General features: G+C 39.7%; 1 protein-coding gene and 1 pseudogene across 3 annotated transcripts in view; both read right to left on the reverse strand.

Annotated features, from left to right (window-relative positions):
- Positions 1 to 3,662: 3,662 nt before the first annotated feature.
- Positions 3,663 to 22,420, reverse strand: part of LOC102430721 (3-oxo-5-beta-steroid 4-dehydrogenase) — a 36,207-nt gene continuing 17,449 nt past the window's right edge. The window contains exons 4-9 of one of the 3 annotated variants that reach the window (XM_023753499.1): positions 19,301 to 19,378; positions 13,449 to 13,571; positions 10,607 to 10,716; positions 9,830 to 9,995; positions 7,315 to 7,397; positions 3,663 to 4,748 (exon numbers count right to left, since the gene is read on the reverse strand). In XM_023753499.1, coding sequence (XP_023609267.1) covers positions 4,706 to 4,748; positions 7,315 to 7,397; positions 9,830 to 9,995; positions 10,607 to 10,716; positions 13,449 to 13,571; positions 19,301 to 19,378 — 603 coding nt within the window. In that variant the 3' untranslated portion in view covers positions 3,663 to 4,705. The remainder of the gene's footprint in view (positions 4,749 to 7,314; positions 7,398 to 9,829; positions 9,996 to 10,606; positions 10,717 to 13,448; positions 13,572 to 19,300; positions 19,379 to 22,420) is intronic. The other 2 variants (XM_006088303.3, XM_006088304.3) reach the window with 2 other exon arrangements.
- LOC111825908 lies at positions 12,211 to 12,796 on the reverse strand (annotated as a pseudogene).

Consider the following 22,420-nt stretch of genomic DNA (forward strand, 5'->3'; position numbering starts at 1 on the left):
TAGCAGGGTTTATTGACACTTTGGCCCAGAAGATAGCTCTTTGTTGTGGGAACTGTCCTATGTAGGATGTTTCGCAGCATTCCTGCGTTCCTGGCCTCTACCTAAGTGTCAGTATGACCTCCCCCACCTCCCACTAGTTATGACAACCAAAAACATCTCCAGACATTACCAAATGTACCCCAGGGGAGGGTGGGACAAAATGGCCCCAGTTAAGAACCACTATTTAGAGATTGAACCACTCACCAAAAAGGCTGTTCTGATATTAGATGATAAAAGTTTATAACATAGAATTGTAAGTCCATCATATCCAACTCAGTACTTTAAAGTAGAATGTGTCTTGTCACAATCCCAGGAAATACTAAAAACATTGATGCTATCTGAGTTCCGCATGGTTAAAAGTAGAATATAAAAGCTGGGGGGGGCGGGGAGCTCTAACACTAGAAATTAAAATAAGACAGCAACTCTTGTAAATAAGTATTAATCAAAGAAGAAAGCAAAACCAAAATTGAGAATGTCTAGAAAAATAACAAAATTTGTTTGTAAAACGGTGCTCAGAAGAAAATTTATTATTATCAAGGTATAATATTCTTAAGAAAAAACAAAGCAAACAAACAAAAATCAGTGGGATAGACATTCAAACTAAAGTTAGAAGTCTATAGAAAAACTAAGAAAATAGACAAGAAATAAGTAAAATAAAACAAGATATTAATGAATTAGGAAGCAGAAAAACAGTAGAATTAATCAATGATTCCCCCCCCCCCCTTGGGAAATTTGTTGTAAGTGAAATCCAGAAACAAGCAAAAATGACTTACTAAACCACTAATTAATTAACAGGAAAAACAACAAATAGACATACAAAATAGGAATGAAAGGGGGGAAATAACCACAGGTTTAGGAAAATTAAAGTAATCACAAAAGTACAAGCATAGAGGACAGCTTAGAGACTTTTGTTTACTGATATAGCCCAACTGCCTAGGATAGAGCCTAGCAGAGTGGCACACAAAAAAACTTGTTGACTAAATGAACAAATATATTTACATTTCCTAAACTACATGATATTGATACATTTCAATAAGATAAATTTGAAAAATTGATCCTAGATGAGACAGAAAGTGTACAGGCTCCCCATGGACAGAAGTGGAATTCTCAGGTAAATTCCATCAACACTTTAAAGAACAAATCATTTAAATTTAATTTGTTCTAGAGTGGAGAGAGCGAAAGAGAATCTTGCTCTCTCTTTTTAAAAATGGAATGAGCACAATTTGATCATGAAGAAAACTACAGAATAGTTTTATATATAAATATTAATACAAAAATGCTCAGCAGAGCATTATCAAATAGCAGCACAGTTAAAAAATATGTGCAATTATTTCTGTGTGCTCCTGGTAAGGCTGTTCCTCCCTGACCTCTATGTGGCCCTCAGCAGGTCTTAAAGGGAGGTCTGCCCAGCCCCCAGTCTTCTGGCAACTTTATCTCTTCCTGACCACGCCCACATGCTCCTAAAGATCCCACGTAGCGTTGAATGAAGACTTGCCAATAGCTAGATTGACCCTACATAGTCCATGTATTTGCTATTCCCTGCCACCATGCTCTGCATCTCAGCTCTCAAACTGGTTAAAACCCCAGTGCCCAGGAGGAGATTATGATAAAAGTGATTATTCCTCCCAACCCCATGCCTCAACCAAGAGAAGTGAGAACTTGGGGATTTGGTACATGGAGGCAGAAATGTGAAGTCCACAGTTCAGATCCAGGGAGAGTTCACATTCAAGGACCAGGGCTCCACAAGGCATCCAGATTTAGTTACTAGTCTACAACTATCAGAAATTGAAGCACCAGCAGGAGCCTGAAATTGTTAGGGACTTCCAGAGAAATACCAACCCTGAGAAATGATTTTGCTCATCCTTCATTCATTCCCAGAAGTGTGGTCATAAAGTGTGCACATCTCAAAGTGTTGAAAGCTGCAGGCATGGGATCATTGTCTATGTCCCTCTCATAGCTTCTCCCATTGCCCTCAGTGTCATTGCCTATGGAAGATAGTGCCCAAGCGAGGTCCCCTAGGAGAATAGCCAGGACTAGGCAAATCAAGAAACATTCTGTGGGCTGGAGCTGGAAGTCCTTGCTGCTCATGTCCCTGTGTTTTTGTGGATCAATGAGCACCATATGCTTTTGGCCTCTTCTCCTTTTCCAGGCAGCTAATGTCACTGTTGACAGACCTTACTCCACAGCACATCAGAGGCCTCTTATTAGACTGGAGTTTGCTTTGGGTTAATAAACATCTCTGGGATTACAAAAGTCCCCAGGAGGGTCAAAAGTATTGGTCAGCAATGCCTGAGCTCAGCGAAGCTTTGACTAAATCAGGTGATTTTTATCGTTGACTTCAGTTGGAGAGGCTGGAAATCATGACAGAGGGATGGTGTGTTAGTTTGCTAGGGCTGCTGTAATAAAGTGCCACAAACCGGGAGACATACACAACAAAAATTTCTTTATTTTAAAATATGTTTTATTGATTTTTTTAGAGATAAATGGGGGGGGGGGGGCGGAGAGAGGCAAACCTGGCCATGTGTCCTGACCAGGAATCAAACCGGCAATCTTTTGGTGCACTGGTTGATGCTCAACCAACTGAGCCACATCAGCCAGGAATTGAACCAGCAACCTTTTGGTGCACAGGATGATGCTCAACTGAGCCATACATAACAAAAATTTATTATCTCAGTTCTGGAGGCCAGACGTCCAGCAAAGTTGGTTCTTTCTAGGGGCTCTGAGGGAGAATCTGGCCCATGCCTCTTACTGAGTTTCTTGTAGGTTGCTGTAAATCTCTGAGGTTCCTTTATTGTAAAAGCATCACCCAGATCTCTGCCTTTATCTGCACATGGCATTCTTCCTGTTTGAGTATCTGTGTCCAGATTTCCCCTTTTTATAAGGATACCAGTCCCATATTGGATTAAGGTCCACCCTAACAACCTCATCATAACTATTTACATCTGCAGTGACCTTATTTTGAAATAAGGTCACATTCTGAGGTGCAGGGAGCTAGGACTTCAACATATAACTTTTGGGGATGCAATTCACCCCAAAATAAATGGGGAGCTTGAGAAGAGTGAGAGTGGAGGGAGAAGTGACACACAGAAGCTCCTATCAGACCTTCAGTCTTTCCTGACTTTCCTGTTTTCTGTCCCCGGGGTCTGTTATGACTGAGGATCCCCCACTTCCAATCTTTAGGAATTTATATTTTTTCCCTGAGTAATAGTGGGGATCTTTTTCCAATGCCTGTTTTTAAAAAATGGTTTGAGCCCTGGCTAGTGTGGCTCAGTTGGTTGAGCTTCGTCCCTTGAACAAGAGGTCGTCAGTTTGATTCTCTGTTGGGGCACATGCTTGGGTTGCGGGCTCTATCCCAAATTAGGGTGCATGTAGGAGGCAGCTGATTGATGTTTCATTCTCACATTGATCTCTCTCTCTCTCTTTCTCTCTCTCTCTCTCTCTGCCTCTCCCTTCCTCTCTAGAAATCAATGTTAAAAAATGATATGATATGTGTAGTCCCTTCCCCACCCCAGACCCCTCAAAATACTTTGAAGTGATTTGACAATAGAGATCAGGATTCAAATTTCTGTTCTTTTATTTTCATTTCTATTCTCCTTTTTCTTCCCTCTCTTCCCAGTGCTAAATGTGCAATAGGAACTTGATCACGGTTTTTTCAATTGAATTGAATTCATATGATTAGCTCCCTACCCCCATAACAAAATGGAGATCCATGTGGTGGAGCAAATCATCATAGTTTATTAATTTTTGTGAACAAAATATTTTCTAATGCACAGCATTATAAGTATTAATATTGGAAACAGTGGCAATAATGAGTAAAGATCAATTTTTTTAAAAAGGATAATTTCTCAGAAGTGTATATTTTCAGGTCATTGATGATCATATATAAGCAATTGGTTTGGACAAATACTTTTTAAAGACCTCTCTTGCTCTGTGAAAGTGACCTAATGTGAATGAATAAAATATATTGCTTTAGTTGAATTGAAAATAGATATATTTCTATTGCAGAATTCTAATAATCTTCTTATTCAATTACAAAAACTTAGAGTAAAATTACCAGTGATCTTTGGAACTTGCTATGTTGAAATTTACATAATTATCCCAATAACATTGTAAAAGTCTTATGTATAATAATTTTAGAAAGCCTTTTTCAATATTCTGAAAGCCTGCTTTTCAAATGCCTTCTTTTAAAATTGTTATCTTTGGACCATCTAATAATACAGGGTTTTATTTGTGTATGTTGATAGTCTCAAGCCATTTTGCATAATTCTGGTTGTATGATACATGGGAACAAGAGTGATAGGCAGTAAGTGTGATCACCAGTTATGTGGAAGCTGAGGCCCTTTAAAGCGTGCAAGAGAAAACGAGCAGTTGTCCATCCCTAAAGCTGGGTAAAATGAATAAAAAGTGATGAAAACCCACAACCACCAAATCATTATGAGTTGCTGACAATTTAATTATTTAATTCCAAACTATTATTTCAACAGATTTAAACATTTTTTTCTTCAACTTAGCTAAGTCAAAGTCACTTCTCTTATACAGAAGTTAAGCCCATCGCCACTTCATCTGAGGATAGTAAAACCCTTTTCACTTCCACGTGTGGGGGAAGCACCAAGCCAAAGGTCATGGTGCACACGCAGAGAAAAATAAGTGCAGGAGGTCTCTGAAGTCAGTATTCTTCATGGAATGGATATTCAGGATGATCAGACCACCTGCCAAAACAAGGGAAAAACTTTCATTCCAAAGTCGCACAGCTGTATGTGTTACTAGCATCTTCTGACAATTTCAGCGACCACTCCCTCTCTCTGTTAATCATTCCTTAGGTTTCTTACCCACCTCCTCCCAGTTTTTATCAAGCCAGCACTTTTACTAAAGCCCTGGAGGTTTCAGTGTGTGTGTTTGGGCATGGAGGGGGCTGGTTGCCTCTACACCAACATTTTGCTCAGAACCAAAACACAGGAGGTGAGTGAAGCCTGCCTCTTTCCAACTCCTCCCTCCCTTCTGCTGTCCTGATAGCGGAACCTCATAGGCACTTCTCTTCACAGCTCTGTCACCAAGCAAGGTCACCCTCTTCTCAGTACAGTGCTTCCTCCCCCTTCTCACTAGGCCTCCTGAGAGTTGATAGTTTGAGATCTAGAAGGTGATGACCAGCAAAGGAAGTTTCTGCTATAATGATGACAGTGATGATGATGAACCTATCTCTTAAATAGCAATGGTGAAACAGTCTTTAAAAGGATTGGAGTGTGTGTGTGTGTGTGTGTGTGTGTATGTGTGTGTCGCGCCTGTCATGGAGCACATCTAAGACTCAGTTCTCTACAAGTACTATGAGCTTTCAATTAAAATATACAGCCCTAGCTGGCTTGGCTCAGTGGATAGAGCGGCAGCCTGCGGACTGAAGGGTCCCAGGTTTGATTCCGGCCAAGGGCACATGCCTGGGCTGCGGGCTCGTTCCCCAGTAGGGGGTGTGCAGGAGGCAGCCAATCAATGATTCTCTCTCATCATTGATGTTTCTACCTCTCTCTCCTTCTCCCTTCCTCTCTGAAATCAATAAAGAAATATCTTTAAAAAAAAAAATATATATATATATACATGGACATGGGCACAGACAATAGAGTAGTGATAGCCTGGGATGGGGCCTGGGGGCAGGCTGGAAGGAGTTAATGGGGACAAAAGGGGACATATGTAATACTTTCAACAATAAAGATTTAATTTAAAAAATTAAATTATAAATTAAAATAAAATATAAATTAAAACAGAAAAAGGCTGTGAAATCTAGTCAAGGATTAACTGGATAAAAAACAAAAAGGAATCATGGCCCAAAGTGCCTAAATAATCTTTTTTTTTTTTTTACTCATGAGGCCTAATTTTTGTTTCTCAATAATTTTTCTATCCCTGGTGTGATGAATTACTTTTTCATTGTTTCTAGAATTCGGTATTAAGTACGTCAAATGTCAAACAAAATAATATTACAAACTAACTGTCTGAAAAAAAAATCAGTACATTGGTGAATTGACTACATCCTACTATCTCTTAATTTAATGATATTTATTCAATAGAAATCATTTATCTTCATATCTATATGTTTTTTACTTCTGAGTTTGTTTTTACTCTTTCATTCTTGAGATTAGGTGGTACTTTTTGATGTTGATAATGTTTTCTCCTGGAAAATGCACATTATGAAGTTGTTTTATTCATTCAGAAATGGATTCAGAAATTTGACATTCACGTAGTCACAACAGTTTCTGACTCTTGAAATAAAGTGGGACCCAAAGTGTCCAAACTATAGGAACTATTTTAATGAGCATTTATCAATGCTCACTCAAAGAGAGGATTGAAAAAAGATGACTATCCAGGTGATCTGAAGAAATGGAAATACTAATAAAGAATGATTAAGAAGAAAAATTTGCGTGTATGTATATATACAACATGTGTGTGTATTCTCTTTTTATTTTCAAGGACCTGTAATATCTGGAGAATAAAGGGCTACCTCACGAATTAGCTGAATTTGGCAACATTTGTAGGAGTGAAGGAATTTTATTTGTGGATGGATGGAGCTAGAATGGTGGAGCTAGAAGCTTCAAATCTTATAGGCAAGCATTCATCTAAAACTAATTTCTTGATTAGTCAAAGAACATATATACATAGCCCATGGATATAGACAACAGTGTGGTGATGGCCAGAGGGGGCAGGGAGTCTGGGGCTGGGTGGAAGTGGGTAAAGGGGGGATAGGGATATCTGTAATAGTGTCAACAATTAATAAAATAAAATAAAATAAAATAAAATAAAATAAAATAAAATAAATAAAACTAGTTTCTTGGCTCTCAACTTGATGCTCTTTCTACTACATTCCCATGTCTCTGTCCCAGGAATTGTTTTTTGTTGATAACTTTGCTCTAATTCCTGCATTACTTTGATTTTTGTAAAGAAATACAAATGGTATTTGAATAATTGTGGTGCAATTGGATTAATTGGAATCATATTATTTGTACACTATGACTAAATATTCTTAAGGTCTTTAGCCTGCCATGCCTTAACCTGTCATGAGATGTGATATAAATGCCAGAAATCTTCTTTTAAATAAAAATGTAGATTTACAGGGAGTTCTTAGAATGATTGTAATTTACCCAGATTGATTTAATATTCAGAATATACTGCCCAGTGGCCTTTAGCCTCGAACTTTCTGTGAATATAGGTCCAGGTTCATAAGAGCCCTCTTGGTGACACTTGACAATCTAACACCACTGGGTGGTACCTGATTAAGGATCCCCCAGTACTCACAAGAGCAGATCCACTAAGCGGACATCTTTATTCAAGGCTTCGATGCTCTTCATTTCTTCTTCAGTGAGAGAAAAGTCAAAGATCTGAAATAACAGAAATAAAAGACAGACATTTATAATGATAGAAAATGGGTCAAGCTTGGAATCGGGGAGTGTGGACAGCAGTTGGAATCCTTCAAAGATTTATGAACATCTCTGCAAATGTCTTTAAAAAAGTTGGATTAGCGTTGGGGGTCCACCTAATGGAAGTGGAGCAGGAATTCTCTTTTACGCTTTGTCTTAAAACAATTCTGCTGGGGATATCTTGCAAGAAATTCCAAATGCTTCAAAACAATGTATGTTCAGGACATTTGAAATTCCAAGATTGAAGAATTCTTATTATTTCTGGATAAGATGCTGAACTTTCGATTCTGGACTAGAGCCTGTGTACACTTAAAAAATAAGCCCTTGTCTCTAAATTTGCTTTTGTACTTTTAAAAAACTTTTAATTTGCTTTGTTTTGTCCTCAATCATTTCTCTTATCATTAAAGATATATATTTTTATTGATTTCAGAGAGGAATGGTGACAGAGACAGAAAGATCAATGATGAGAGAGAATCATTGATTGGCTGCCTCCTGCACACCCGCTACTGGGGATCAAGCCCACAACCTCAGGCATGTGCCCTGACCAGGAACTGAGCCATGACCTCCTGGTTCATAGGTCAATGCTCAACCATTGAGCAATACTGGCCAGCCTGAACAGTAAAATTTTGAATACATGCACACATTTGTTTTAGGTACTTCAAAATTTGCTGTTGTTTTAAAAAAATTTTTTTGATGAGTCTACACATTAGTCATTTAGTGACTCTCTTTTTCTCATTAGATGGCTGAAACAGTGTCAAAGACTTTTTACTATGAGGTATTTTTGTTAAGTGTTAAAATACTGTCAGCAATTGATACAACTAACTGTCTAGCATTCTTTCCTCTCTTGAGCCCACTGTTGACATCTGTTCAGAAAAACAATACATTTATTTCAAAATATGACAATGTACCCAGTCACTCAAGAACTCTGATGGAGATGTACAGTGATATTAATGTTTTCAGGCCTGCTAACACAACATCCATTCTGCAGCTTATGGGTCCAGGAGTAATTTTGACTTTCAAGTCTTATTATTTAAGAAATATATTTCAGCCCTAGCTGGTTTTGCTCAGTGGGTAGAGCGTCAGCTTGCAGACTGAAGGGTCCCAGGTTTGATTTCGGTTAGGGCACATGTCAAGATTGCTGGCTTGATCCCCAGTGTGGAGCATGCAGAAGACAGCTTATCAATGATTCCCTCTCATCATTGACGTTTCTCTCTCTCCCTCTCCTTTCCTCTCTGAAACCAATAAAAATACATTTTAAAAAATAAATATATCTTATAAGGCAATAGCTGCCATCAGTAGAGATTCTTCTGATGGATCTGGGCAAAGTAAATAGAAAACCTTCTGGAAGGATCCACCATTCTAGATGCCATTAAGAACAGTCCTGATTCATGAGAAGAGGCTGAAATATCAACATTAACAGGAGTTTGGAAGAAGTTGATTCCAACCCTCACTGATAACTTTGAGGGGTTCAAGACTTCAGTGGAGGAAGCAATCACAAATGTGGTGGAAATAGCAAGAGAACTAGATTCAGAAGTGGAGCCTGAAGATGTGACTGAATTGCTGCAATCTTATGATAAAACTTGAATGAACGAGGATTTGCTTTTTATGGGTGAGCAAAGAAAGTGGTTTCTTGAGAGGAAACTTACTCCTGGTGAATATGCTGTCGATATTGTTGAAATGGCAACAAAGGATTTAGACTATTACATAAAGTTAGTTCATAAAGCAGGGCCTGAGAGGATTAACTCCAATTTGAAAGAAGGTCTATGGTAAAAGGCTATCAAACAACATCACACGTGACAGAGAAATTGTTTTTGAAAGGAAGAGTTAACCATTATGGCAAATATCATTGTTTTCTTATGTTACGAAATTGCCACAGCCACCCCACCCTTCAGCAACCACCAGTAGCCCATCAACATTGAGGCAAGGTCCTCCACCAACAAAAAGATTGCGACTCGCTGAAAGCGCCAGTGATAGTTAGCACTTTTTAGCAATAAAGTATTTTTAAATTAAAGTATGTACACTTTTTAGACATAATACTACTGCACACTTAATAGACTGCAGTATAGTGTAAACAAAACTTTTATATGTTCTGGGAAAGCAAAGCATTTGTGTGACTTTATTGCAATTCATGCTTTATTGTGGTGGTCTGGAATAGTACCTACAATACTGTATTTCTGAAGTACGTATATAATACAATCAGCAAAGCAACCCCCAAAGTGCTAGCAGTAGTCTCAAATTCAGCTAAAATTAAACGCTGATATGGACAGAGTGGGTCAGGGAGCTGGTATAAAATAAAATATGAAGGTATTACAAGTTTCTTACTAATCTGAACAGAAAATTCTTTAAATAAAAAATATCCTACTTTTTACATTTTTCAGAAGCAGTTCTCTTACCTGAAAGTTTTCTTTGATCCTTTTAGGGTTAAAGCTTTTAGGAATGACAACTATCCTTCGCTGGATATTGAAACGCAAAGCAACCTGAGCTGCAGTCTTATTGTACTTTTTCCCCAAAGAGTTTAGAAGTTCATCCTTTAACAAAGGTGGGATAGATACATTCACCCTTAAAAAAATAAAAACATGCATGATATTTAGCTAGATCAGTGAGAACCAGTGGTTAATCCATCCTCCTCCTCTGTCTTCCCATTCACCTGGTAACCTACCAGGACATTTCAGGTCACCTGTAAGCAATTTCTGTGATTGCCGAGTCCTCAATGAAGAGTTGTTCTTAGTGTGGGAAGATCAAGAGATGCAAATTTATATTGCTGCCTTTTTGAGAAAGTAAATATTTTTTGATGTGTCTTACAGAGAGGGCTGGGCTGAAAGAAGGCATATGTGAGAAGGCAGGTAGCCTGAAGTGGAATAAGTAGAGGTATGACTCGTGGAATCATATTAGAGTAGAAAAATTTCTACTTTGGTCTGTGGGTAAAGGGGGGATAGGGATATCTGTAATAGTGCACTGGGCCTCTAGTATAGAATAATTAATTCTTATAACATCTAAGTGAGGAAGGTTTTGTTAGCTCAATTTGGATATATGGAGAATGACCTGAAGAGTTTAAGTAACTTTCTTAAGATTACACAGCACAATAGAGTCATTTCAATCAAATAATTCACATTAGCTTCATACTCTATAGCAAAGGCAACACTTTCTGAAGGGATGTACAACATGCTTACCACAATGGATTCCTAGAAGTCCCCAAAGGGCTATATGCAACAATGACAATGTCATGCTGTTGGCAAAATTCCAGGAGTTTTCTCTGGGTGAAATATGGATGGCATTCCACCTATGTGGTTGAATTGGAGAGCAGAGCACAAAATTAAGGCCTTGTAGATGAATGCAATTTTACATAGTTTTTAAAAAAATCCTGAAATAAAATTCATTTAAAAGCATTATGGATAGTGAGACAAATTCTAAATATTTTTCCTAACAAAGAAACTTAACACTGTTTAAATACTAGTGAGGTTAATTACAATTAGATTAGTGAGGGCACCATCTGTAGGTTAATTCTAAAATAATTGAGAAACATTCAATTTTGTGTACCTATCATAGTTTCAAACTTGAAGTGAACAGAATCAGTTATTTATAATAAACATCCTAGAAAATACAATTTCCATAATAAACAGTCTCAATGTTCAGATTACAGTCTTAGTAAGTAGAAGTGACATGTCACAGAAGCCCTCTGTCTCTCGCAATCAAACATCCTATCTAATAAAAGAGTAATGTGCAAATTGACCATCACTCCAACACACAAGATGGCCACCCCCATGTGGACACAAGATGACCATCACAAGATGGCCAGCAGGGGAGGGCAGTTGTGGGTGATCAGGCCAGCAGGGGAGGACAGTTGGGAGGGACCAGTCCTGAAAGGGAGGGCAGTTGTGGGCGACCGGGGAAGGCAGTTGGGGGTGACCAGGCCAGCAGGGGAAGGGAGTTGGGGGCAATCGGGCCGGCAGGGAGCAGTTAGGTGTCGATCAGGCTGGCAGGGGAGTGGTTAGGGGGCAATCAGGCAGGCAGGCAGGTGAGTGGTTGGGAGTTGTCAATGAGACAAATTAGAGAAAAGGGGGCTTTGGAAACAGTTTCAGGGGGTTAGCCCAGGTTGAGCTGCCTCTGGCCATTGCTCCCCTGATTGCAAGTCTCATGGGGTGCCTTAGAGTTTAGGAGATGCATGCCTGAGAGGGAAGAAGAGGGGGAAGGGAAATGTGCTGGTATGCTCTTTAAGATGTTTTGGCTCTTTAAGATGTTGCCTGCATTTCCAGCCATCTCTGGCAGGCAGATAGGAGCCCTGCTGCTTTTCATAGCCAGATGTTTTGTGGGCACCTTTCTCAGTTCTGATTCTCTGGACTGGGGATCCCAGCTTAGTGTTTAGATCCCAGAGTTCTCAGTGGGAACTCCCCACAGCTGAGATAGCTCTTCAGACCTTCAGCTATTATCTGTGGGAACCCAGCTAGCCCTTTTGCACCTCTGCACTTCCTACCAGTCTCTATGAGGTCTCCACTTTTGGTCCTTGGTTATCAGGGTTTTCTCCCGCTTGTCTTCAGTTGATTTTTCAGGGTGGTTTTTCTGTATTTTAGTTGTATTTCCAGTTTGGTCCTGGGAGAGTGTCAGTGCACCTTTTACTTACTCTGCCACCATTTTTTTTAAGTCAATACAAAAGTTTATTTAATAAAAGTTCAATGTGAAAATGGACAGAACTCTATTTTTATATTGTAGTAAAACAGGTGCTGTGGAGAGGGGACATGTGGAAGCAGTTGATTTCTCTGGTAACTACATCCATTCTTTATACTCGTTCCAAGGCTTCTAACATGATGATACTATTTCCTTGTATTAACCACCATTCCAATATTGTTCTGTTGCCCACCAGTTGCCATCTCCACACATTCATCTATCACAAGATCCATAAAGGGACCAAATCCCCACAACATTCCTTGGACATGTCTGCCACCATTTAATTTCAATGATAACTTCTTGTCTTGATAACTAATTTTTTTAACTTGGAGGGTGAGCTTTGCTTATAGTGTTCAAGCGAGCTCAAAGATACTTCCCTTTGCCGCCATTTTTAATCTCTCATTTTTATTAGACTTTTAATTTACAAGCATATAAACTTTTTCTATTATATTTAAAAATATCATTATGTATATCTTCTTGCTCTTTGCTTCTGATATTTTTAAATTTAACCTTTTTATACTACTAAATTTAACATTTTCTGTATAAATTGTCCATGGCTTCCATTTCTGTCCATAGCTTCAGAAAACTGAAATTCTTGTGTAGTCTTACAATGACTTCCTTTTTCTCTTTAACTTAAGACCATAGGGACATTCCTTTTGGAGTATGACATGAGGCAAAGAGCTATATTGTTTCCACATAACTAGTCATTTCCCCCACACCATTTACTAAAAAATCCATCCTTTGGCCATTAGTTTGTGCTACTTTATTTTACATCAAGTTTTTATTATACTTGGGCCTGACTGTTATTTTCTAATTATCTGTATTATTGGTTCTTGCACTAATCTTACATTATTGTAAATACTCTATATGTCTTAATATCTGGCAAGTCTTGTTCCTCTCATTATTTTTCTTCGAAATTTTTGGGGGGTTATTTTTGTTTTGATTTAATCTTTCAAAACTTTTTTTAGCCCGGCCGGAGTGGTTGAGCATCGACCTATGAATCAGGAGGTCACAGTTTGAATCCCGGTCAGGGCACATGCCCAGGTTGCAGGCTTAATCCCCAGTGTGGGGCTTGCAGGAGGCAGCTGATCAATGATTCTCTCTCATCATTGATGTCTCTCTCTCTCTCTCTCTCTCTCTCTCTCTCTCTCTCTCTCTCTCCCCCCCCCTTCCTCTCTGAAATCAATAAAAATATATTTTAAAAGAGACATAAGTTGAAAGAAGTTAAAAGACTTACCCAAGGTCTTACATAGAGTGACCACAAAACTTTCTGACATCTAACCCAGGGTCCTTCATGTTAAGTAACTATTGGAATCCTTTGCCACGTCCCACCCTCTTGTTAGACTGTACCTGGTTGGAGACTGGCTTATATTTGAGTCCTGGTTTGTTTAGTATTAGTTCCAGCTGCCTGCGGTTAAAATTGGATACACCAAGAGATTTCACCAAGCCAGCATCTTTGCAAGCTTCCAAAGCCTGTAGAGTAAATGCCATTGAATCAAGACAGAAGCCTCAAAACAAGCAAGAATGAATGCTTAGAGGGTTAATATAAATTCTTTAAAAAGGAAAGTCCATGTGTATGTCAATAGTCATTCTGTGAAGAAAAAAAAAGTGGGGGAGACAAGCAGGAATCATGAGTTTGAGGAGCATTTTATAACATATCTCCCCCCTGTATTGTATATAACAATCTTATTTCTTGAAATTTGTTGAGGCTTTCTTTATGTTATGGTACCTAATCAAGTTTCGTAAGTGTCTGATATGTGTACAAATGTGTATTCTCCTATTTTGGGAGGCAAATCTCTCTCCTCTCTCTGTCTCTGTCTCTGACTCTCTCTCATATATATATGGATGTCTACACACACATTATATATAACATTAGGTCTAGCTTTTCCTGGCATCTCAATAATTTAAAGGAATATGTCAGAAATCTCCCACTATAATAGTGGATTTATAATGTCTTCATGTATTCCTTTTTAAATGTTTTCCAAATTTTTGCTTTATATATTTTGCAGATATTTTATTGGGTACATATTTGTTTAAAATTGATATATCTCGCCCAGCTGGCATGGCTCAGTGGTTGAGCCTGGACCTATAGACCAGGAGATCACAGTTTGATTCCTGATCAGGTTTGTGGACTTGATCCCCACTAGGGGGCTGCAGGAGGCAGCTGATCAATGATTCTCTCTTATCATTGATGTTTCTCTTTTCTCTCTCTCTTTCCCTCTCCCTCTCCGTTCCTTTCTGAAATCATTAAAAATATATTAAAAAGTAACATTCTAGAAAAAAAGGAATAGTAAATTAGTATATCTTCTTGGTAAATTTAATCTTTTATCATGATGTGGGATCTTTCCATTCCTAATAATGCCTTTGATTCTTAAGACTATGTTGTCTGCCAGCCTGTGTGGCTCAGTGGTTGAGCACTGACCCATGAACCATGGTTTGATTCCCAGTCAGGTCACATGCCCAGATTGTGGGCTCAGTCCCACATAGGGGACATGCAGGAGGCAGCCAATCAATGAATCTCTCTCATTATTGATTTTTCTCTCTCTCTCTCCCTCTCCCTTCCTCTCTCTGAAATCAATTTAAAAATAAATATGTTCTCGGGTAAGGATTAAAAAAATAAAATTAAAAGACTATGTTGTCAGATATTAATATAACTATACAACTTTTTCTGGTAAGTATTAGACTGTTAAGATTTCCCCCATCCTTTAAATTTTAACTTTCACATGTCTTTATGCTTAGATGTGTCTAATTCTAATATGTAAATCTTGGTATTTAGTAGGTGAATTTAGTTCATATTTATTGCAACTATAAATATATTTGTACTGTTTCTACCATCTTAATTTCTTATTTCAGTTTTTCTCACTTTTATGTTTTTAATACTTTCTTACTTTTAAAAAGTTTATATCTATATCTTTCCTTTAATAAAGACAAGAACTTACATGCTCCCATATTCCTTGATTTACCCTGCCCCTAACATCTATGATGTTAATAGTCTATGCAGAATTTAACTTCCTATTATTATACGTATGTTTTTCTCTTTTTATTTAATATTAGGTAGTTTTATAGATAATAAAAACTATATCAATTTTGATTTGATCACTTTCACTTTGTACACTTGTTAGAGCATCTTTTAAAATTTTGCTCCTCTTATTAGTAACTAGAGGCCCAGCGCATGAAATTCATATGCGGGTACAGTCCCTAGGCCTGGCCTGTGATCAGAGCCATCTTCCCAGGCTGCCTGAAGCCGGCTCCACCCCCTGCTGCCACCCACCCCCAGTTCCCCGTTCACCATCAGGTGATCAGAGCCTGATGGCTGCGGGAAGGGACCAAGAGGTCTGCCGTTCCCGCCCACTTGCCGGCCACACCCCTGCTGTGGGTTGTTCTCTGTGTGTGGAGCGACTGGTGGGGTGGGGGCCTTGGCCTGGCACCACCTGTGTCCCCCACCACCCACCCCCAGTTCCCTGTTCACCATCGGGCGATCGGAGCCTGCCAGCCAGGGAAAGGGACCAAGAGGTGGTCAGTGCACCTCATAGTGAGTGGTCGAGCGGTTGTTCTGGTCATTCTGCCATTAGAGTCATTTTGCATATTACCCTTTTATTATATAGGATAGAGCCCTGGTGCATGGGTGGGGGCTGGCCAGCCTGCCCTGATGGGGGCCCTGGATCAGGGTGAGGGTCCAGGCTGAGGGGTGGGGCCGGCTGGAGCGAGGGGCCACGGTTGTTCTGGTCTCTGGTCATTTGCTGTTTTGGTCACTAGGCTTTTATTATATAGGATAGTTTTCAATGTTTGTCTTTATGTGGCAAAATTTCTGAGCAGTGTGTGGATTAGAAAATATTTTTATTATACATCATTTTTATCTTACAGTTTGACTGGATATAAAGTTCCAGTTCAATGTTCTTTATTCTTCAATACTTCGAAAATACTATTCTTTTATCTCTTTTACACCCTGTGCTGCTGATTATAAAACAGAACAAATCAATACAAAACTGAAACCAATCTCATTATATATTACTGATTCTTTTACTGTCTTTCCCTTTTCAAATTTCTTAGTTTATGCTTTATGTATTTTTGGAGTTCTGTTATTAGGTACATAGATGTTTAGGATTTATTACTTTTTTATTATAAAACTAAAGGCCCATTGCAGGAAGATTCCTGCAAGAATAGGGCTTCGCTCCCATCTCTGCAGTTCCTACCCCACCCGTTTCTGCCCTCCTACCCTGCCCTTCTCTGCCGCTCCTACCCCGCCAGTCTCTGCTGCTTCTCTCCCGCCCTTCTCTGCTGCTTCTCTCCCACCCGTCTCCGCTACCTCGACTCTGTTGCTTGGCTTCCTTCTACAGTGTCTTCAGTCTTCGCTCCCAGCCGGTATATGCCAATTAGCCACCATCTTTGTTGGCAGTTAATTTGCATATTGCTCTGATTAGCCAATGGTGGACATAGCAAAGGTACAGTCAATTTGCATCTTTGTCTATTATTAGATAGGACTAGAGGCCCAGTGCACCTAAATTTGTGCACTTGGGGGGGTCCCTCAGCTCAGCCTGTACCTTCTCGCAGTCTGGGACCCCTCAGGGGATGACCACCTGCCGCCTTAGGCCCGCTCCCCAGGGGATTGGGCCTAAGCTGGCAGTCAGACATCCCTCTGGCAGCCTGGGAGCCCTCAGGGGATGTTCACTTGCCAGTGGGGGGCAGGTCTAAGCGCAGTCAGGCATACTTAGCGCTGCTGCGGAGGCAGGAGAGGCTCCTACCATCACCGCTGTACTGGCAGCCGTCAGCCTGGCTTGTGGCTGAGCAGAGCTCCCAATGTGGGAGTGCACTGACCATCGGGGGCAGCTCCTCATTGAGCGTCTGCTCCCTGGTGGTCAGTGTGTGTCATAGTGACCAGTTATTCCCAGTCGTTCTGCTATTAGGGTCAACTTGCATATTACCCTTTTATTATATAGGATAGCGGCCTGGTGCATGGGTGGGGGCTGGTTGGTTTGCCCTGAAGGGTGTCCTGGATCAGGGTGGGGGTCCCACTGGGGTGCCTGGCCAGCCTGGGTGAGGGGCTGAGGGCCATTTTCAGACTGGCCATAGCCCCTTCAGGGTGGCGGTTGTCCTGCTGGGGTGCCTGGCCAGCCTAGGTGAGTGGCTGATGGCTGTTTGCAGGCTGGCCAAGCCCCCCAGCGGGACCTTCACCGAATGAGGGTGTGGCCAGCCTGGGTGAGGGGCTGATGGCTATTTGCAGGCTGGCCACAGCCCCTTCAGGGTGGGGGTCCCCGTTGGGGTGCCTGGCCAGCCTGGGTGAGTGGCTGATGGCTGTTTGCAGGCTGGCTAAGGCCCCCAGTGGGGACCCTCACCCCATGTGGGTATGGCCAGCCTGGGTGAGCGGCTGAGGGCCATTTTCAGGCTGGCCACACCCCCTTCAGGGTGGGGGTGGGTCCTGCTGGGTGCCTGGCCAGTCTGGGTGAGTGGCCAATGGTTGTTTTCAGGATGACCAAGCCCCCCCCAGTGGGGACCCTCACCCCATGAGGGTGTGGTCATCCTGGGTGAGGGGCTGATGGCTGTTTGCAGGCTGGCCACAGCCCCAGCCACCCAAGCTCTCAGTGGAGACTGGCTGGAAGCAGGTATCTCGAATTTATTTATCTTCTATAATTGAAACTTTGTTGCCTTGAGCGAAGGCCACAGCCGGCCAGGGCAGGCAGGAAGCTTGGCTTCCTCCATCACCGGGGCAACCAAGCCTCCTGCTTGCTCCAGCTCAGTGGCTGCCGGCCGCCATGTTGGTTGGGTTAATTGGCATATAATTGCTATGATTGGCTGGTGGGCGTGGCTTGGGGCGTAGCAGAGGTGCAGTCAATTTCCATGTTTCTCTTCTATTAGATTAGAGAAACTTCTTTATCCCTGGTAATACTCTGCTCCAAAATCTTTGTTGATATTAAAATAGCTACTCCCACTTTCTTTTTATTTCAGTTAGCCTAGTATATTTTTACCTGTTCTTTTCTTTTTTTTAACCTTTGACTTTAAACGTTTATATGTTTTTATTTAAAATGGGTTTCTTGTATATAATATATAATGGGATTTTGCTTTTTGTCCATTCTGACAACCTTTGCCTTTTAACTGTATTGTTTCAACTATGTATATATACTGTGACTATTGTTACCACTGAGTTTAAATTTCCCATTTTGGTATTTGTTTTTGACTTCCCTACCTATTCATTTTCCTTCTGTTTTTCTTTTCCTGCCTTCTCTTTGATTATCTTTTATTATTCTATTTTGTCTCATTTATTGATTTATTTGCTATGCTCTGGAAGCATTAACATTTTCTCTTTATATTTGATATTCTTAAATTTCTCTATAGTGTATCTAGGTATGGGTTTCCTTCTCTTTCCTCTTTGGTAGTCTACGCCTGTTCAATATCTCTGTTTTTTTTCTCCTTCAAATATTTCCTCTTTTTCTTTTTTTTCTTTCTTGTTTTTCTATTATGTGAGTAGTGAAATTCTAATTGTATCCTATACATCTCTTAGCTTTTCTTTCATATTTAATTTTTTCTTGTCTATTCCTATTTCATATTGGGAGATTTCCTCATTCTGATCTTTCAATTTGATCCCATTTTCCTTATTTATATCCATTTCACTTTTATCCCATCTATTGCATTGTATTTTATTTTTCCCAATTATTACTTGCTTAATGCTTGTTTTTAAAAAATGTTTTCTTGTTCTTGTTTCACATTGCTAGTATCTTTTCTTATCTCCTTTAATATATTATTTGGCTAATTTAAAAGTTCTTGGTCCTCTGTTCTGTTTATGTTGGGATCTGTAATTGAGATATGTTGTTTCCTTGTGAAATAAATACCTTGTTATTTTGAGCTATGAGCTATTTTCTCCTGGGGATACTGGCTACCCTGTCAGGCAGACCCTTAGACAGAAACACCAAATCTACTCAGCTCCAATGACAGCACTGGTGAGTATATGTTCTCTCAGGTAGAGAGCCCCAGGGACCAGAAAACTAGTAGCTGCCTCCTCACCCCACAAAACAACTCCAGCCTTCAGGTCTTCAACTGTTACCTAGAGGGGAACACCCATTAGAAAGAGATACTGCACTCATTAGAGTATATTCTCTGGGAGAATAAAGGCTGCATCTCTTCCTACTAAATGAAACAGGAATAATCAGATCACAATTCAAAAATGTAGTCTTTTAAAATAAAAGAATAAAAGGCCCATTTAAACTTACCTCCCAAGTGGCACACAGATTTGAATTGTGATATAACCAATTGCCATACTCATCTTTAGGATAAAATTCATCTCCAGGCTAAAAAAGAAAAAAACAAAAAACAAAAAAGGATAATTCCTTTTATTTATATCTGGGAATTAAAATGATGGAATTTGAATTGATATACCCCTAGCCCTGGGAAAGCAATAAAAGTTTAATTATTTGTTAGTATGTTTATATAATTATATAATACATTATATTTTTATATATTTCTCACCTTTGTGGGACTGTCCAGAAATTCTTTCATTTTTCTAAAATATGTAACACATTAATCCCATTATCCTATACTGGCATTCATTTTCCCTTTATTTATCAACAGATTATCCTTATTCTTAATCCATGAACTTTCTCCTAATGACAGAATTACTCATCAAAAAAGAGTAGAGGCTGCGAATTAGGACTCTGAGACTCAGTGTTTTGACAGTTGAGGACAGCACGGCATGTTACTTCTCAGTTCTGGCAAACTTGCTCACTGGTTTTTTTCCTTTCATTTTGGGGCCCTCCAGGAGTTCAGCAATTTTTTTTCCTACTTCACACATTAGTGTCAACTTTCCTTCTCTTGTTTATGGGTGATCCTTTCCCAACTAAGGCTAACTGGTGTGGAACGTTATCTTTCAGATTTCTCTTTTGTGGCTGTATCTAAACATGGGATCCATTTCTTATGGGCTTGAAAATGGAATACAGTGGGGCCTTGACTTACGAGTTTAATTCGTTCCGGGACAGAGCTCGTAACTCAAATTACTCGTATGTCAAATCATTAAAGTGAACGAGTGAGACACGTGATGCTGGGCTGATGTTGTGGCGTTCACTGTGACGTTCATTGCGCCAACTAGCGGTGGGGTATCTGAAGCTGGCTTGTAACCCGAATTTTAGCTCGCAACTCAAAGCAAAAAATCGGCTGAGAGACGGCTCGTATCTCGAATCTCGAAAAACTCGTTAGTTGGGACATTCGTAAGTCAAGGCCCCACTGTAGAGAGAAATGAAAGATGATTCCTAGGCTCCTGGGGTGGATGGTAGTAATCATTTCCTGAGTTTGGGTTAGCAATCAAGAGTTTTTTATGAATATTTTGAGTTTGAAATGACCAAACGTTCAAGTGGCTATTCGAGAAGGCAGTTGAACAGAGAAATCTCAGAAAGAGGCTTAGAAAGAGGTCATGGCTATGGACAAACTTTGGTAGCCCTTACATATAAAATAATAATCAATCCTTGCAACTAGGTCTCTTATAGACACAGTGTGGCTCAGTAAGACAAGAATATTGAGAATAGAGGTACTATTCTGGGCATAACAACATTTGGAGGTTGGCAGAGAAGCTACCAAAGAATCAAGAGAGGGTGGTATAGAAGTCACAAGAAGAAAATGTATATTGGAGATAGTAGACAACTGTGTTGAAAGGTATCAAATAATATGAGGATACAGTGTCTATTGGGTATGGTTGTCAGCATACAAGTCTTTGTAGACCTTGATAATAGGAATTTTTATTGAAAATCAAGCAATTGGACAAAATTTATTATTATTATTATTATTATTATTATATATGAGAGAAGGGAGAGGGAGAGAGAGATAGAAACATTAATGATGAGCGAGAATGATTGATAGGCTGCCTCCTGAACGCTCCAACGAGGCATCGAGCCCGTAACCAGGTCATGTGCCCTTGCCTGGAACTGTATGTTCAGTCCGCAGGCTGACGTTCTATCCACTGAGCCAAACCAGCTAAGGCAAAATTCATTATATTAAAAAAACCTTTTTTTTTTCTTCCACTATCTCACCTGAATAAAACTTTCCCCTCGTGATATCACTTTCTTTAGCAAACACAATTTTGACTCAATTTCTTCCTGTCTCACTTAGAGCAGGAAAAGGGGTCTTTATTCCTCAATGCCACATAATCATTCATGTTAATTACCCTTTCTGTTTCTGCTTCCCAAGCTCTTTGAAATTCTCAACACTATGGCCCACATTTCCACTTCAGTCTCCCTCCATATTTCTTGCCTTTTGCATTTTCCAATTTTACTTCTGTTTGGAATGGTTTTATGCCTCTATCATACACTGTGTTAAATACTTTTTACTTTCCAAGACTTTAATTAAGTCCTATCACCCCTGAACCCATGTTAGCTATTCCTCTTAAGCATGTTCCTCTTAAGCTTCCATTGTGCCTCCTTTACTCATCCCTCATCTGAATCATTCCATGGTCTTTCTCCCTCCACTCCTGCTCATACTGAAGACAGTATTAGAAGAATAATTCAACCCTCTAAAAATCTATGCTATTGATTCTTATTCCTATTCATCAGTATCTTCATTTATTTTTTGAAAATGTCATTCCTCATTTAAAAAAAAATAAAGCAGAAGGGACTGTATATTGTCAGAAAACAAATATGGGAATGGCATCAGGGGTTTTAGAATCTGATCCCAGTTCTGATGGATTTTAAACCTGAGTTAGCTGTTTCATTGCCTGGGGCCTTAACTTTCTCTTTTGTGAAATGAAGATATTCTATATATTGGAATATATATTTCCACCGGATCATTTCATAATATTATTTTTTATTATCTATGAAATGTCAGGCATTGTGTCAGTAATTTCATATTATAATTTTAATGACTCCTCACAACACTAGGCAAGTGAGTTATTATTGTCTCAATTTACCAATAATGAAATTGAAAGAAAGTTCAGGAATATCAAAGATACTATGCTAATACTAGTAGGTAATAAAGCTGGAAGTCCCTCTTCTGTGTGACTCCGAAGTCCATTGGACCATGTTTAGGTGATGTGTAAAGGAATCAGGTAATAACTTGACCAAGTCATCTGGCTTACATGTGACAGAGCTGGGATTCAAACAAGGCACCCTGGCTCTGGAGCTCATGCTTCGTATGACCATGCGTGCTAAGTGACCTCTGATTAATGAGTGCAGTGGCAATCTGTTATTTTGCTTTCTACCATTCTTATGCCTTCTTCTATAGAAGAGCTCATTCTACAGTTCCAACTCTTGGCCAAAGATGTCAGTCAGCCTTGTCCTTACACAAAGATTAGTCAGCAAAAGTTACGTGACCCAAGCAAGGCTGATCCGTGTTTCTCTGTGAGGTTTAAT

Source organism: Myotis lucifugus, unplaced genomic scaffold (assembly GCF_000147115.1).
Source record: "Myotis lucifugus unplaced genomic scaffold, Myoluc2.0 scaffold_46, whole genome shotgun sequence".
Lineage (NCBI taxonomy): Eukaryota > Metazoa > Chordata > Mammalia > Chiroptera > Vespertilionidae > Myotis > Myotis lucifugus.